At 41.6% G+C, this 18,847-nt stretch overlaps 1 protein-coding gene across 1 annotated transcript in view; it reads right to left on the bottom strand.

Annotated features, from left to right (window-relative positions):
* Window positions 1–3,117: 3,117 nt before the first annotated feature.
* LOC144511723 (acidic mammalian chitinase-like) overlaps window positions 3,118–18,847 on the bottom strand; it is a 32,888-nt gene continuing 17,158 nt past the window's right edge. Inside the window, exons 7-11 of the mRNA XM_078241947.1 lie at window positions 15,015–15,138; window positions 14,696–14,878; window positions 8,332–8,448; window positions 5,610–5,751; window positions 3,118–3,134 (exon numbers count right to left, since the gene is read on the bottom strand). Coding sequence (XP_078098073.1) covers window positions 3,118–3,134; window positions 5,610–5,751; window positions 8,332–8,448; window positions 14,696–14,878; window positions 15,015–15,138 — 583 coding nt within the window. The remainder of the gene's footprint in view (window positions 3,135–5,609; window positions 5,752–8,331; window positions 8,449–14,695; window positions 14,879–15,014; window positions 15,139–18,847) is intronic.

Raw genomic sequence — 18,847 nt, 5'->3', positions numbered from 1 at the left:
TCTTTATCTCTTCAACACTGATGTTTCAGCCACGGATAATGGGGTCATCACCTCCCACTAAATTCCACTATCCATTTCCACAATGAAAATAAATGAGCTCAGTGATTTGTACTGCGGAATAATCAATTATTTGGAACACCAATACTGAATGAAAGGTTTAAACAGGTGGGGATTTTGTATTTTAATTGCCAGCAGATTCCCAGTAAAGGTGATTTTATTTTAAAGTCCCATCCTCTTGTTTGGGTAGAAAATAGGCAGAGTATTGTGTCTGTGTATTTATCTAAGCATGTACCTTTGATTTGATTTGATTTGATTTATTATTGTCACATGTTTTAGTATACACTGAAAAGTATTGTTTCTTGCGTGCTATTCAGACAAAGCATACCGTTCATAGAGAAGGAAAGGAGAGAGTGCAGAATATTGTGTTACAGTCATAGTTAGGGTGGAGAAAGTTCAACTTAGTGCGAGGTAGGTCCATTCCAAAGTCTGATGGCAGCAGGGCAGAAGCTGTTCTTGAGTCGGTTGGTACGTGACCTCAGACTTTTGAATCATTTTCCTGATGAATGAAGGTGGAAGAGAGTATGCCCAGGGTGTGTGGTGTCCTTCATTATGCTGGCTGCTTTTCTAGGCAGTGGGAAGTGTAGACAGTGTCAATGGGTGGGAGGCTGGTTTGAGAGATGGACTGGGCTTCGTTCATGACCCTTTGTAGTTTCTTGCGGTCTTGGACAGAGCAGGAATCATACCAAGCTGTGATACAACATGAAAAAATGCTTTCTATGGTGCATCTGAAAAAGTTGGTGAGAGTTTTAGCGGACATGGCAAAGTTCCTTAGTCTTCTGAGATAGTAGAGGCATTGGTGGGCTTTCTTAACAAAGTGGTGCCATGGGGGGACCAGGACAGGTTGTTGGTGATCTGGACACCTAAGAACATAAAGCTCTCAACCATTTCTATTTCGTCCCCATTGTTGTAGACAGGGACATATCCTCCACTATGCTTCCTGAAGCCAATGACAGTCTCTTTTATTTTGTTGAGTTTGAAGGAGGTGTTATTGTCATTGCACCAGTTCACCAGATTCTCTACCTCTTTCCTGTACTCTGTCTCATCATTGTTTGAGCTCTGACCCAATAGGTGTCATCAGCAAACTTGAAAACTGAGTTGGAGGGGAATTTGGCCATACAGTCATAGGTGTATAAGGAGAATAGTAAGGGGCTAAGGACACAGCCTTGTGGGGCACCAGTGTTGAGTGGAGGAGGTGTCGTTAGCTATCCTTACTGATTGCAGTTTATGGGTTAGGAAGCTCAGGATCCAGTCGCAGGGGGAGTAGCTGAGCCCCAGGCACGGAGTTTGGAGATGAGTTTCGCAGGAACTCAATAAATAGGAGTTTGACATAGGTGTCTTTGTTATCTAGGGGTTGCAGGGTTATCTGCAGGAAGATGGTATCTGCTGTAGACCTGTTGTGGTGGTAGGTGAACTGCAGTGGATACAGGCAATCTGGGAAGCCAGAATTGATTCGTGCCATGACTAACCTTTCGGCGCATTTCACAATGATGGATGTCAGAGCCACCGGACGATGGTCATTAAGGCATGCTGCCTGGCTTTTCTTCGGCACTGGGATAATGAAACCGACCATACACCGGGATGATGGTACCGGGATATCTGAAAGTTTCTGTGTGGGTGCAAATAAATAGTAGGCAAAAGGTAATTGTTTAATGTGGTCTGAGGCTGATTCTAAAATCATGCAGTGACCATGTTGAGATTCTATATTGATAACATTGCAATTGCTTCCATTAACAACCTGGTAAACTATTCTTTTAAGCACAATTCACAGCTACTTTTATTTAATCTTAAATGATTTTCCAAGTATGTAAGTTGTTGATTACAACAATTTGTCAATTTAAAAATACAGCTGTGGTTACTTATGAAGCAATCAGACATTACTATATTGAATTCTGGCAATACAACATCAAACTAGTTTCATTATCAAATTCATTTTCATTTTTCATTAATTTTGATGCAATATTTGCAATCCAACCTGTTGATTATTGTTCCATGACTTAACTGTCACAACAATCACAACTGATCTGATAATTCAACCCAGCAGGACAAGTCATAATGATGGTTTTCCCACGCGCACAATTGTAATATTTCTCAGTAGCATCTGGGAAAGGATATAAGCCACTAGGTTTGTCGTGGCACCAACGTCTTAATTCAACTTCCTTTGGTGTAGTTAGAAATGTTGACGGTTTACATCCTGTAAAACAAAACATGAGCAGCATTTTAATGGTTGGGATTCCATGAATGATTTTCATTTGCACGATGCTGGCTTGACCCGCATTTATTGCCCCTCCCTAATTGCCCTCGAGAAGGTGGTGATTGGTGAGTTGCCTTCTTGAACTGCTGCAGTGCCTGAAGAGTAGGTACACCAACCATGATGTTAGGGAGGGAGTTCCTGGATTTTAACCCAGCAACAGTGAAGGAACAGCGATATATTTCCAAATCAGCATGGTGAGTAACTTGGAAGTGAATATCCAGGTGGTGATTCCCCATGTATCTCCTGTTCTTGTCCTTCTAGCTGGTAGTGGTCATGGGTTTGGAATGTGCTGCCTGAAGGACCTAGGCAAGTTCCTGCAATGCATCTTGTAGGTGATACACGCAGTTGTCACTGTGCGTCGGTGGTGGAGGGAGTGAATATTTGTTGAAGGGCTGCCAATCAAGTGGGCTGCACTGGCCTGGATGGTATAGAGATCTTGCATGTTGTTGGAGTTGCATTCATGCAGCCAAGTGCAGAGTATTCCATTGCACACCTGACTTGTGCTTTGTTGATGGTGGACAGGCTTTGGGGAGTCAGAAGATGGATTACTCACCACAGGATTCCTGGCCTCTGACCTGATCTTGTAGTCACAACGTTCATATGGTTATCCATTTCAGTTCCTGGTCAATGTTACCCCCCCACCCCGCAAAAGCCATTGATAGTGGGGGATTCACCATGTCAATTGAATGTCAAAGGGCGGTGGTCTTTGCCTAGAATTTGTGTGATGCGAGTGTTATTGCCACTTGTCAGCCCAAACCTGGATATTGTCCAGGTCTTGCTGCATATCAGCGCAAAATGCTCTTGAACTAGTGGATGCTGGAATCTGAAACAAAAACAGAAAATGCTGGAAAATCTCAGCAGGTCTGACAGCTTTCCGAAGAGTCACCTAGACTTGACTCATTATCTCTATTCTCTCTCCACAGATGCTGTCAGACCTGTTGTGATTTTCAAGCATTTTCTGTTTTTGCTCTAGAACTAGCTGTGCCCTTGGCAAAGTTTTTCCAATATAACCAGAGACGGGCATCCACCCAGCAATGTGAAAATCTTCTCTTTATGTGCTGTCCACAAAAAGTAGGACAAATCCAACCTGGCCAATTACTGCCATATCAGTCTACTCTCAAACATCAGGAAAGTGATGTAAAATGTCTTCAGTTGTGACATCAAATGGTTCTTACTCAGCAATAACCTGCTCACTGAGACTCAGTTTGGGTTCCTCAAGGGCGACTCAGCTCCTGATCTTGTTACACCCCGAGTCCAAACATGGATGAAAAAGTTAAATTCAAGAGGTGAGGTGAGAGTGCAGCATCAAGTGGTCTCAGTTAAATTGGAGTAAATAGGAGTCAGGAGGAAATCTCTCCACTGGTTGGTGTCAAACCAAATACAAAGGAACAAAGCCGAGTGTTAGTTCTTAAGGGGTAAATGACCGCCTAATTGATTCAAAGAGCGGAAAGCAGAGCTCTGCATTCTCCGAGGCTTTACTAACTCTACAAACATTACTAATGAGGAAGATTAAAGGATTCCTACCTGAGAGCAGGGTAAATGATAAAGTCTTCACGAAGAGACTCGCAGGAGAGAATGTAGTGCTGCCACTGGTTAGAATTTGCATGCAGGGTGAGTTTATTAAAGGGTCAGTAACACTTGGGTGCAATCCCAAGCAAAGGGTAGGCATTTTGCCTCCTGGCTGCTTGGAGAGTACGATCCCCAAAACGTTCAAGGGCAGTCCAAAAAGGTTGCAAAGGCTGGAGCAAACCAGTTGAATCCGGCAGGGAGCAGAAAACCAAGGAAGGTTTTGAGGCCCTGTAGGAAATGTGAGAGTTGAGGTGGTCAAGGAAGATCCAATTGAGCCACAAGAGGTCAGAACCAGGCTAACAGATTTTAGAGAGTTAGGATAGGATTCAAGGAAGCTAGAAAGGCTGAAACTAAGTCTGTAGTGTTAAAAAGATGTCTAACAGGGACCCACAGAGTTGAAACAAGATTAAGGGGCTGAACCAGAAGTCCTGAGTGACCTAGACATTTAAGGTTTAAATGGGGACCCGGAGAGATTCCCAAGAAGGTGACGAGACAGTGAGGGAAATGCCTCACTTCATTGAAGAGCCAGAGGAGAGTACAGAAAGAGCTAAGCTACAATCTGTGGGCAGTAGGATTACAAAAGACTCAACCTCCCATGTTTTTAGGTGTCTGGAGCACCAACAATCTGTCCTGGTCCCCCCCATACCAACACTACAGTAAAGAAAGCCTAACAACACTACTTTCTCAGAAGACTAAGGAAATTTGGCATGTCAGCTGGGACTCTCACCAACTTTTACAGATGCACCATAGAAAGCATTCTTTCTGGTGGCATCACAGCTTGGTATGGCTCATGCTCTGCCTAAGACGACAAGAAACTACAAAAGGATGTGAATGGAGCCCAATCCATCATGCAAACCAGCCTCCCATCCATTGACTCTGTCTGCACTTCCCGCTGCCTCGGCAAAGCAGCCAGCATAATTAAGGACCCATGCACCCTCAACATTCTCTCTTCCATCTTCTTCCGTTGGAAAATAATACAAAAGTCTGAGGTCACGTACCAACCAACTCAGAAACAGCTTCTTCCCTGTTGCCGTCAGACTTCTGAATGGACCTACCTTGCATTAAATTGGTCTTTCTCTATACCCTAGCTATGACTGTAACACGATAATTGCAATCTTTTGTTTCCTTCTCTATGAACGGTATGTTCTGTCTGTATAACATGCAAGAAACAATGATTTTCACTGTTTGTTAATGCATGTGACTATAATAAATCAAATCAAAAATCAAATTTTGCACAGGAGCAGATATCAAATCTTGAGGGAGGAGCTGGATTATTGAGTGGGAAATAATTGAACCAGGGCTGGTAATGTTACACAGCTCTCATTAAGAGACAAGCAATCAGCATTTATTTTGGAAAATACCTTTTTGTTATAACATTGTTGATAATAAAATCACAAAGTTTACAGTAATTTGGAAAGTAACAAAGGAGAGCTGGCTGGTGTCGAGGAGTTTTTTTTCCAGGATAAGTCAGATGCAAAGAGGTGCAGTACTGAGACATGACAGCTTCACCTTTGCTGGGAGTGTGTGGTTACAGGGTAAGGAGTTTATAGAGACAGTTTGTATTATAAATGTGGACATTAGAATTTAAGCTGAGAACATAGGCACAAGGAAGTGATGTTTTGTGCACAGGAAATACATATAGACTCAAGATTTGTTCAAATATTATAGACACCAGGATGCTGCAATAGGATGCAGTTCAAGTTGAGTTGGATCACATATAATAAATTACCAGGAGTAGTAATGCCAAGTGCGGTTTTCAATGTTTTGGTCAAAGGGTAAGTTCCATCATTGCACTGAGTTCCACTGGAATCATCGAGATCCAAGGCCCATAATGTGGCACCTCCAAACTTGTTCTCCTTCAGCCACTCAGCCTACAGGAAAAACATATGAAAATACAATTAAAAAGTATTAAATAAAGTCGGTCTTTTATTGAAAATTTAGTGCTTTTCTATCGAGATATTTTGGCTCGGACATTCCTCTGAGGATTATTCAGTTCCCAAACATGCAGAAGATGGAAAAGAAAGGAGACCCCTGGTAATTTCACACTGCTTTGAGGTTTTTAGTGCTTTTCCTGGGAAGACAGATAACAAAAGCAGCATTGTAACGCCACGGAAATGAGCAGGCCAGGTGAGTCACAATGCACGTTGGATGCATTGTGGTTAGGACAAGGAGGAGTGGAATATTTCCTCCGTCATTTCAAGATTTATTCTTGGATAATCCTTTTGTTTTTCAAAGATGATTGCACCCCAAGTTATATTGTATACTGCTGCTTTCCTAACAGAGAGCTTGAAAGAAGAATTTTCCCCCACATCACTGCATCTTCCATGTTTCCATCTATCACCCCATATGATATTCTATCTACAGCCTATTACAATAATCACCTGAAAAATCTAATTTGTATCCAATCCTAAATAGGGGATAGATTCATCACATGAAGATGAAATATTGAATAGGTCTATCACATCACATGGAACGTGGAATGGATCATACAACGTGAAATCAATGTGTATAACGACAAGACTTACCAACTCTTGGATGCCCCTTACTTGTATATGGGCCTGAACTTCCTCATTTTGGATTGCCACTATGTTCCCAATTCTTTAGTTGAAACATTTCCCAGTCTGTCTTGCCTGACCATTCGACTCAGACCAGACAACTCCAAGCAGTGCATCACGACCCCAGGGTTTAGCGGCCAAGTGCAGTTGAGTGGAACAGCAGGAGTATGCACACAATTTTTTATCTAGCTGCTGTAAAGCAGATATATTTAAATGCCCATTGTAGTTCAAAGATCCTTGACTTTCCAGGTCGAAGTTAAATATTTCAGGTAAGTGGATAAAATTTGAGGGAGTGGGGTGGCGGCGGGGGTGGAGGGATTAAAGGTGGGGGAGGTTTGGAAGTCGGTGGGGAGGATCAGAGGTTGGGTGATGGGATGTCGGGGGTGTTGCCATTTAGGGGTTGGAGGTCAAGGATCAAAGTTCGGAGTGTCAGAGACTGGGGTTTGGAAGTACATGGGGGTCAGATTTTGGACGATCGGAGTTCAGAGGGGTCGGAGTTTGGGGTTTCGGGATCTGGGAAGGTCAAAGGTCAAATGGTTGTGCATCATGGAAGGGCATCAGGTATTGTGATGGGTGTGTCAGGCCTTGGGCTGGGTCAGGCTTGGGTGTGAGGGTAGAGGGGAGAGTGTCCAACTGCAAAATACCAAAACATAAATGTTCCTGATTTTTGCTGTTGATTCAACAATTAATCCCCTTTTTATCCATATCTATTAGTATTGCAATTTTTGTTTGAATTTACTTTTCTTGCCATGATCAGCACAGATTGTCAGTTATCATTTAAATTCACCAAGTTACATAGAACGACAGAATCCCTGCAGTGCAGAAAGAAGCCATTTGGCCTGTCAAATCTGCACCAAATCACTGAAAGAGCATCCAACCCAGGCCCTCCCCTTCGCCCTAACCCCACAACACCATGCACTTACAATAGCTAATCCAAGTAACCTGGTGGCATAGTGGCACAGTGTTTAGCACTGCTGCCTCACAGCTACACGGACCCGGGTTCGATTCCCGGTTTGGGTCACTGTCTGTCTGGAGTCTGCATGTTCTCCCTGTGTATGCCTGGGTTTCCTCGGAGTACTTCGGTTTTCTCCCACAGTCTGAAAGACATACTGGTTAGATGCATTGGCCACACTGCCATGCTAAATTCTCCCTCAGTGTACCCAAACAGGCACTGGAGTGTGGCGACTAAGTGATTTTCACAGTAACTTCATTGCAGCGTTAATGTAGGCCCACTTGTGTTACTAATAAACAAACTTTAAACTTCAACCTACATATCTTAGGACACTAAAGTGCAAATTAGCATGACCAATCCACCTAACGTGCACATCTTTGGAGTGTGGGAGGAAACCCGAGCACTCGGAGGAATCCCCTGCAGAGAAAAGAGAATGTGCAAACTCCACACAGTTACCCAAGGCTGGAAGTGAAGCTGGTTCCCTGGCACTGTGAGGCAGCAGTACTAACCACATGTTTATATTCAGATCATGTTCAAAATATGTGATATGTGCAATGTGAGGAGAAATGCCAATTTAACATAATGTGAGACAAGATCCCATACAGAGTGAGATCTGTCAGAGTCAGACAATATTCAGGGTTGTGAGAGTTATCACTGGACAATCCCTTTTCCCAGACAAGACCAACATTCTTCAGCCTCTACTACAACCAAGGAATATGAGCATGGCTCTATTTTTTACTTAAATGATATAACACAATCCGTGTTGTTTTTGTCAGTGAACAGTATTACCATCCTCTAAACTGCTGATTAATAAAAGCTCCATTATTTGAACTTTATTCATGAACATATCTCATCATGACATTTATTAATCTCTAATGCTATTAATGAACTCTAAACTGAATAATTGAAGCAGATTTGTGAAATTCTGGAGGTAAACAGCCTACTTTGGTTTTGAAGCTTTCTGGATCATCATATCCAACCCATTGATCACCCTTGACTGCATAAGGAACCTTCTGGTCTTCAATCATTTGTTTGGTAGCATTCTTCAAAAATGTACAGACCTGTCAATCAAAAAACCATAAGTATTGCTAACATGTCAAACAAATAAGACCATAGACCTTCAGAAATAGGAATAGGAGTAGGACATTCAGTCCTTCAAGTCTGCTCTGTCATTTACTAAGATCACGGCTGATCTAACATTTGCTAAGTTCACTTTCCTGTCTTATCTCCATAACCCTTAATTCCCCTACTGATTGAAAACGTATCAATCTCAACCTTGAAAATGTTCAAGGACTCGACCTGCACAGCTTCCTGGGGTAAAGAATTCCAAAGATTCACCACTCTTTCAAAGAAAAAATTCTTCCTCACTTCCTGGGTTTCATGAACAAGGATCCCCAAGTTCCTTTGTTCTGTAGCTTTCTGCAGTCTCTCTCTATTTATATAATAATCCACCTTCTCACTCTTTCTTCCAAAATGAACAATCTTACAAATTTGCCATTTTTCTGCCCACACACTTAACTTGTTAATATCTCTCTGTAAACTATTTATATCCTCCTTACAACCTGCCTTCGCTCCCATCTTTGTATAATCTACAAATTAGGCCATAATACATTTGGTTCCTTAGTCCAAATCATTGATACATCTTATGAAGAGATACAGTCCCAGCACTGATCCCTGCGGCCCTCCACTGGTTATTTCCCTCCAACCTATGAAAGAGCTCCAACCTAAGAAAAGCAAGATTTGGATAAGTTGTGTGAGTGGGCAAATGATTATCAGATGTAGTATAATTTGGATAAATGTGAGGTTATCCACTGTAGTATCAAAAACAGGAAGGAAGTTCTGAATGGCCATAAATTAGGAGGGGGGAATTTGAGACTAGACCTAAGTGTCCTGATACATTAGTCACTGAAGGTAAGCATGCAGGTACAGCAGGCAGTAAAAAAGGCAAATGGTATGTTGGCCTTCATGGCGAGAGGATTCGAGTACAGGAATAGGGATGCCTTAATGCAAATATACAGGGCCTTGGTGAGACAACACCCAGAATTTTGTATGCATTTTTGGTCTCCTTATCTGAGGAAGGATGTTCTTGCTGTAGAAGGAGTGCAGAGAATGTTTAGCAGACTGGTTCCTGGCACGGCAGAACTGACATATGAAGAGAGATTGAGCCCGTTAGCATTATATTCACCGGAGTTCAAAAGAATGAGGAGGGAATCTCTTAGAAACAAAACAATTTCAAACAGAACTAGACAAGATGATACAAGAAAGACGTTCCCAATAGTGGGGGTGTCCAGAACCAGTGGTCACAGTCTGAAGATACAGGGTTGGCCGTTTAGGACACAGATGAGAAGATATTTCTTCACTCAGGAGAACAGCCTGTGGAATTCGTTTTGTTTTCAAAAGGCAGTTAGATATAGAATGGGGGGAGAGAGGAACAAAGGATATGGGGGGTAGTAGGATCAGGCTATTGAGTTGGATGATCAGCCATGATCGTAATGAATGGCGGAGCAGGCTCGAAGGGCAAAATGGCCTCCTTCTGCTCGTATTTTCTATGTTTCTGTGCTTCTATGACCCTTTTATCTCTATTCACTGTCATTTCATTTTGAATCCTGTTTGCCCATAGTTTCAATCCCATTTACATGCAGCATTTTATTCACAATTAATCAAATTTATTTTTAACTACAAAAGAAGAATTTTGAAGATTGAGAATCTTTCTCAGAAAAAATGCTTCTTCCAATTAACCATAGGAGACCCAGGAACAGATTACTGTAGTTTATTCATGCTTCAAGCATGGAGGGAACTACCCCAGAGAAACCTGTGGAGCAGCACCTTCCTCTCATACTGCTCTAACAGCTCTGACACAGCTCCCTAATACAGCAATCACGGAGAGCATTCTAATACAGCTCTCTGCTCCAAGTCACAGATACAGACTGCTATACAGTTAGTCAGTACACAGAACATTGTTTTACAAATTCCAATTTTGCTTATGTAGGTTCATTATTAAATCTTCACCCAAAAGCTTGTCTATAATCTTCCAGCTAGAATTTCCATTCTTCTAAAAAGTAAACAATCTCGCTGGTGAGTTCTGCTGATCTCAAGTTTTTGAGTTAAAGCATTTGACTGGCATGTGATTTTACACTAATGCAGGGATGTTAGATCTATTAATTCACTCTTATGGTATATGCACACAGATATAATATCAATTATCATTTGTGCTTTAGATTATGATAACACAAATGGAATGAGAGGAAGTGTCAAAATGTGACATTTGCTCTTTATTAATTGTGTGCAGATATAGAACATAGAACAGTACAGCACAGAACAGGCCCTTCGGCCCACGATGTTGTGCCGAGCTTTATCTGAAACCAAGATCAAGCTATCCCACTCCCTATCATCCTGGTGTGCTCCATGTGCCTATCCAATAACCGCTTAAATGTTCCTAAAGTGTCTGACTCCACTATCACTGCAGGCAGTCCATTCCACACCCCAACCACTCTCTGCGTAAAGAACCTACCTCTGATATCCTTCCTGTATCTCCTACCACAAACCCTATAGTTATGCCCCCTTGTAATAGCTCCATCCACCCGAGGAAATAGTCTTTGAATGTTTACTCTATCTATCCCCTTCATCATTTTACAAACCTCTATTAAGTCTCCCCTCAGCCTCCTCCGCTCCAGAGAGAACAGCCCTAGATCCCTCAACCTTTCCTCATAAGACCTACCCTCCAAACCAGGCAGCATCCTGGTAAATCTCCTCTGCACTCTTTCCAGCGCTTCCACATCTTTCTTATAGTGAGGTGACCAGAACTGCACACAATATTCCAAATGTGGTCTCACCAAGGTCCTGTACAGTTGCAGCATAACCCCACGGCTCTTAAACTCCAACCCCCTGTTAATAAAAGCTAACACACTATAGGCCTTCTTCACAGCTCTATCCACTTGAGTGGCAACCTTTAGAGATCTGTGGATATGGACCCCAAGGTCTCGCTGTTCCTCCACAGTCTTCAGAACCCTACCTTTGACCCTGTAATCCACATTTAAATTAGTCCTACCAAAATGAATCACCTCACATTTATCAGGGTTAAACTCCATTTGCCATTTTTCAGCCCAGCTTTGCATCCTATCTATGTCTCTTTGCAGCCTACAACAGCCCTCCACCTCATCCACTACTCCACCAATCTTGGTGTCATCAGCAAATTTACTGATCCACCCTTCAGCCCCCTCCTCTAAGTCATTAATAAAATCACAAAGAGCAGAGGACCAAGCACTGATCCCTGCGGCACTCCGCTAGCAACCTGCCTCCAATCCGAAAATTTTCCATCCACCACCACCCTCTGTCTTCAATCAGACAGCCAGTTATCTATCCAATCGGCCAACTTTCCCTCTATCCCACACCTCCTCACTTTCATCATAAGCCGACCATGGGGGACCTTATCAAATGCCTTACTAAAATCCATGTATATATGACATCAACTGCCCTACCTTCATCAACACACTTAGTTACCTCCTCAAAAAATTCTATCAAATTTGTGAGGCACGACTTGCCCTTCACGAATCCGTGCTGACTATCCCGGATTAATCCGCATCTTTCTAAATGGTCGTAAATCCTATCTCTAAGTATCTTTTCCATCAATTTACCAACCACCGAAGTAAGACTAACCGGTCTATAATTACCAGGGTCATTTCTATTCCCTTTCTTAAACAGAGGTACAACATTCGCCATTCTCCAGTCTTCTGGCACCATCCCTGTGGACAGCGAGGACCCAAAGATCAAAGCCAAAGGCTCTGCAATCTCATCCCTTGCCTCCCAAAGAATCCTAGGATACATTTCATCAGGCCCAGGGGACTTATCGACCTTCAGTTTATTCAAAACTGCCAGGACATCTTCCCTCCGAACATCTATTTCCTCCAGCCTATTAGCCTGTAACACCTTCTCTTCCTCAAAAACATGGCCCCTCTCCTTGGTGAACACTGAAGAAAAGTATTCATTCATCACCTCGCCTATCTCTACTGACTCCATACACATTTGGGCAAATTCCCTGCTCACCATGATTGTCTGTCATTTCATTTTGAAAAAAATTGTACTTTCTTTAGTTCATGGGTGTGGGTGTTGCTGGCTGGTACGGCATTCACTTATTGCCCATCTGTGAAGGGATTTAAGAATTTGCTGTGGATCCAGAACCACATGTAGGCCAAACCAGGTAAGGATGTCAGATTTCTTTCCATAAATGACATCAGTGAACCAGATGGGTTTTCACAACAATTGGCAATGGTTTCATGGTCAGCATTAGACTTTGGATTGTTTCATGATTTCTAATTTCACTATCCACCATGGTGGGATTCAAACCCAGCTCCCCAGAACATTACCCTGGACATCTGGATTACTAGTCCATTGATAATATGACTAGGCCACTATGTCATTGAGGATTTAAAAAATATTTTATTTAATTTTCACTGTATCGATAACCCTTCAGATATGTTTGGCTCTGTTTGTGACAATTTGAGCCCAGATGCTGTGGGTTTCATGTCAACTTCAGCACATAATGAAGTCTGAAACTTTTGATTTGCTGAGAGATTTCCATGGTGGTATAAGCTCCACCTGGCACAGTCGTTAGTACTTCTATCTCAAAGCGCTAGGGACCTGGGTTCGATTTCAGCCTTGGGTGAAGTGTCTGTGTGGAGCCTGCATGTTCTCCCTGAGTCTGCATGGGTTTCTTCCAGATGCTCCGGTTTTCCTACTACAGTCCAAAGATGTGCAGGTTAGGTGGGTTGACCATGCTAAATTGCCCCTTAGTATCAGGAAGATTAGCAGGGTAAATATGTCGGGTTACGGGGATAGGGCTTGGGTGGGATTGTTTTCAGTGCAGACTTGATGGGCTGAATGGCCTCCTTCTCCACTGTTGGGATTCTATGATTCTTTAATGAAATGTTAATTAAATTATTTTCTGCCTATTCAGCAAGTTACTGCTGTGTCTTAATTGACCCGACATTTCTATAAATAACATCACTAGAACTAATTACCTGGATGTCCATATTATTGATTCTTTTGGGGGATTTTGCTCTGTGCTAAATAACTGTTCACTGTATTTGAAATACATTATGATGTCTCTGAGAACTGTTACAAGATGCGACCTAAACCTGGAATTTGCTTGAAGGGTTTTCTGATTTTCAACCATAGTATTACTGGATAATTTACATAATTCCTGTGGGAAATGGTCAATTGTGTCATTTCAGTGGAGTTTCTATTGAAGTTACAGTGGGAGGTCAGAGAACTGTAACGATTATGATCTTTCAAAGGCTGATTGATGTAATCATGGTCTAATCAATCAGGATCGACTGCAAACAAAGTGGTTGATATATTGGGTGGATTTTATGGCCTCACTCGTCCTGAAACCGATAAATCCCGCCTGAGGCCAATGGACCTTCCCATGCTCTGCCTTTTGTCCGCTCTGATTCCCAAGGTGGGCGAGCCAGTAAAATTCCGGCCATTGAGTTTAATCAGAGTCTATGTGTATGGAATGAGGTGGGAAAGTGGAGTTGAGAATTATCAGATCAGATCGGTCATGATCTCATTGAATGGCAGAGCAGACCCGATAGGAGCAGAGGATGGCCATTCAGCCTATGTCTTATAGTCTAATATGGCACACCAGTTATATAGCAAAAAGATGGGTCGCCCTGTAAAGATTACCTTCATTTTTAATACCTTATTAGAATGCTTACCCAAATGTTGAGGTCTAAGTTTCAGAAGTCAGTCATTTGGCTCTAATTCCTTAACAAACTATTGAACCATGGGGATGTTCACTCGCGTGACTCCTCTCCTATTTCCCCAAACTGGTTAGAAATTTAATTAAACAAGTTTAAATGTGAAGTCTAATACAGTTTCGTCTGATGCTTCTTTGTTGTGAGAATCTACCAGTTGTTCTCCCACGAGTGCAGCTGCTTGTCTGACCCTGGGCCCCGTGCAGGGCTGAAAGAAGCTGCCATCACCTCAAAATTATCACCCGACTGACTGGTTTCTGGAGAAACAAAACGTTCTGCAGTTTCCAGGAAAATTAAACTCGCAACACTAACCCAGTCCTTTACCTGTCCCAACCTCATTATATACATATAAATATATATGCTATAGATTTAATATCTAATACTAACATAGATGTATAAACATATATTTATATATGCAATGCATCTATCCAATTTCCTACAGAACCAACAAGGTGATTCTTCCACAATATTTTATCCCTGATCACTTTCTATTTAAGATGAACTTGTGAGAATTTATCATGTGATAATCTAATAACATTTGCAGCATCATTACCTCCCTGTAAGCCATGAATCCACGTCTGCCGCTGTATGGACCAGGCTCACCACCTTTAGAAACTGGGGCACCAACACCTGTTTTGGAAGTTTTAAGGGTGTAGCTATTTCCATAGGTTGGAAATGTCACAAGTAGTTTCTCTGCTGGCGCACCTTTGTCTCTCCAGTATTTCAAAATATAATCCTGCAAGGTAATATAGCTTGATACATTAATTGAGGTTTTACAAACTCAAAATGTTTCCGATAATGTTTTGATAAAATTTCAAATAACAGTGAAAATTCATGAAATATGGATGTCAACAATAAGCAGACATACTTACGACATTAAAGTAAATGGTCTGGCCATGTTTGACAGAGCCCTTGTACAAGGGGCTGTTGTGTCCAGCGAATCGATTCCATACGCCATTAAAATGTAGTGTCATCACAGACATAAAGTCCAGATATCTGTCCAAACAGCACAAAATGAATCATTACAATTCAGACTTCTTCAATGGTAGAACATTGATTCCTGATCAATGTTGCACAGGCCACGTTTGATGTTGAAGTTTCTTTATTTCTCAGTGAAGCCACCAGATGGCAGTGTTAACTCTGTTGGAGATTCGTATCTCAGATGATGGGAAATGTCAAGCAACCTCATTCTCCCCTTTCACCCACCCCCCCACCTTCCTCCCACCCCCACCCCCTCAATGCTGCTTAATTCAGGGAAGCACCTGGAACCTTGCTGGCATTTATAGCTAAGACCAAGGTCCAGGAAATTGGGAAACTGGGCAATAACAATCATGATGTGGAGATGCCCGGTGTTGTTAAGCCTGGTGTTGTTACTACTCTTACTGTAATAACAATCAACCAGAACCAAAATTAAAGTAACAAATGTTGTTCCGTGTTGTAGACATAATGGGTGGGATCTCACTGCCTCGCTCAGGCGAGGGTGTGAGAAGGAGGAAAAATATACAGATGGGTACACATAAGATGGTGGGCTGGCATACAAACAGTCACCTGGGAAAGAGACATTAAACAGACACTGACTTTCAGTACAAACAGCCACCTGAGATTAAAACATAAAGGACAGACAGCTATCCAAAGTTAAACATGCAGGAATCAAGTCTTACAGGAAGCCAGCCAGGGCTTAAACATAAGGACAATAGGGATAGATAATGAGATTAACTACAGGTGGGATCGGGAATACATAATTGCAGGAAAACCAATTACTGTAAACTACTGTATGAATAGACCGAAACTAAAGTCATTGATAGTCACTGACGTAGGAAATGTATCCATTCATAGAACAATGCGATGTTAACATGCTTATGTCTGTATCTGCCTGTATTTGTCCATAATGATGTGTTGATGTGTTTAACGATCAATCACCTACTTGATTACAATGATGTGATAATGGCTAGATGTCCGGTCCATCCATTGTGTAAAGGGTATAAAGATAGACCGCTCCTATTGTCTCATTGAGAGAAGGTTTTGCTGCTTGTTAGTGCCTTTTCTCCACGAAGCTTCGCTAAATAAAACTGTATTGTTGAAACCTTCAAGCCTGACTCACAAGTGGCATTTTTCCCACAACAGTGTGGGTAAATTTTACTCATGTGTACCAGGAAGAGTAAGCAAAGAAGTTAAAATTTTAAGAGATACGGGAGCAAGTCAATCTTTGATGAAAAGAGATGAGGAGTTATTTAGTTTGGAAGGAGTATTGCCAGAAAATGTAGTAATATGTGGAATTCAGGATGAGAAGAGTAGTGTTCCATTATATAAGGTGAGTTTGGAGAATCCAGTGAAGAGTGGTGAAGTGGTAGCAGGAATAATAGAGAAATTATCTTGTCCAGGAATGCAGTTTATCTTGGGTAACGATATAGCTGGACCACAGATGGGAGTAATGCCTATTGTGATTGAAAAGCCAGCAGAATTCAAACAACTGAGTTGTTGAAGGTGCCATATCCTGGAACTTTTCCTGATTGTGTAGTAACAAGGTTGCAAGGTGTCACAGGTTAAGACAAGAGGAGAAATCAAAGAGTGAAGCTAAGAACGTTGAAGTTCGATTATCAGAAACAATTTTTGATCAGATGGTTGGAAAAGACCAAGAACAGGTGGAGGATTGGAATGGATATTTTTAGTTCAGGAAAGTTGGCTGAGTTACAAAAGAAAAATATAGAAATAAAACAGTTGTATCAGAAAGCATACACAGAAGAGGATTCTGAGTGTATACCAGAATGTTATTACCTTAAAAATGATATCTTAATGAGGAAATGGAGAACTTAACATATTCAGGTGGATGAAAAGTGAGCAGAAGTTCATCAAGTGGCATTGCTGGTAGGGTATAGAAAGGAGGTGTTGCGAGTAGCACATGAGGTACCGGTAGGAGGTCATTTGGGGGTAACGAAAACACAAGCTAAACTACAAAAACATTTTTATTGGCCTGGACTGCACAAAGATGTGGTTAAATTTTGCCAGTCATATCACACATGTCAGGTTATAGGGAAACTTCAAGCAGTGATAAATACCCATTCCAGCATTTTACAGTGTCTTAATTGATTGCATAGGACCCCTTCCTAAAACAGAAAGTGGGAATCAATATCTATTGACAATAATGGATGTGCCCACTAGGTTTCCAGAGGTCATTCCATTCAGTAATATCATAGCTAAAAGAATTGTAGAGGAGTTACTTCCATTTTTTATTAGATATGGATTACCCACAGAAATACAATCAAATCAAGTATCATATTTTACAACAAAGTTATTCAAGGAGGTTAGGAATAAAACAATTTAAATCAACTGCATACCATTCTGAATTGCAGGACGCGTTAGAGCGGTGACATCAAACTTTAAAGACAATGTTGAGATTACCTGGAGGATTGGGATAAATGAATTCCATTTGTACTCTTTGCAATTAGGGATGCATCTAATGAGTCAACCAAATTCGGTCCATTTGAATTGATTATTGGTTATGAAGTAAGGGGACTACTTAAATTGATTAAGGAGAAATTGGTGAGTCAGCATTCTGAGACTACATTATTGGACTGTGTGTCAATAATGGTTGAATAGAGCAGGTGAATTGGCTAAATAACATTTAAAATTGGCACAGCACGCGATGTAACAGGAAGCAGATAAGGAATCAAAAGTTTGTAGCTTTGCTAATGGGGATAAAGTCTTAGTATTGCTATTAGTGGTAGGTGAACCTTTAAAAGCAAGTTTAGTGGGCCTCATCAAATTGAAAGGAAATTGAGTGAGGTGAACTATTTGATAAGGACGCCAGATGGAAGGAAAACCCTCACAGAGTGTGTCATGTGAATATGCTTAAAAGGTATTTTGATAGGGAAGGAGAGCAGAAGAAGGATGTTTTAGTGGTTATAACTCAGAGTGAAGAACTGAATCCAGATGATTCTGAATTTGACATTCCTGAAATTAAACTGGATAATGATGTTACTGAAAATTGGGATAAATTATTGAGTTCCTTTCCAGAAGAAAATCGAATTGATCTGGAAGAGTTATTAAAATCACATGGACAAATATGTGGGAATATACTGGGAAGTACTAAAATAATTGGGAGTGAGATGGTCGTAGAAAATGCTGTTCCAATTAAACAACATCCTTACAAATATGACCTTTGCATTTTGGCACAGGTTCCGATGGAAAAGCTGATGTTTCAATAGACATTGGACCACTGGAAAATGAGGTTGGAGAAGTAATAATAGGAAGCAAAGAAATGGCAGAGGAACCTAATAGCTATTTTGCATCAGTCTTCATGGTGGAAGACACCAGTGGGATACCAGAGCTCCAGGAGAATCAAGGGGCACAGGTGAGCGTAATGGCCATCACTAAGGAAAAGGTTCCGTGGGAACTGAAAGGTCCGAAGGTGGATCAATCACTGGACTGGATGGACAATGCCCCAGGGTTCTAAAAGAGATAAGCTGAGGAAATTGTGGAGGCATTGGTGGTGATCTTTCAGGAATCACTGGAGGCAGGCAGGTTCCCAGAGGATTGGAAAGTAGCTAATGTAACAATGCTGTTTAACAAGGGAGGGAGGCAGCAGACAAGAATTTATAGGCCTGTTAGCCTGACTTCGGTCATTGGCAAGATTTTAGAGGCCATTATTAATGATGAGATGCGGAGTACTTGGAAGTGGATGATAAAATAGGAATGAGTCAGCACG

This window comes from Mustelus asterias, chromosome 25 (assembly GCF_964213995.1).
Source record: "Mustelus asterias chromosome 25, sMusAst1.hap1.1, whole genome shotgun sequence".
In the NCBI taxonomy this organism is placed as follows: Eukaryota; Metazoa; Chordata; class Chondrichthyes; order Carcharhiniformes; family Triakidae; genus Mustelus; species Mustelus asterias.
Note: the sequence above shows the minus strand (reverse complement) of the source record. Positions and strands in the feature narration are given on the sequence as shown.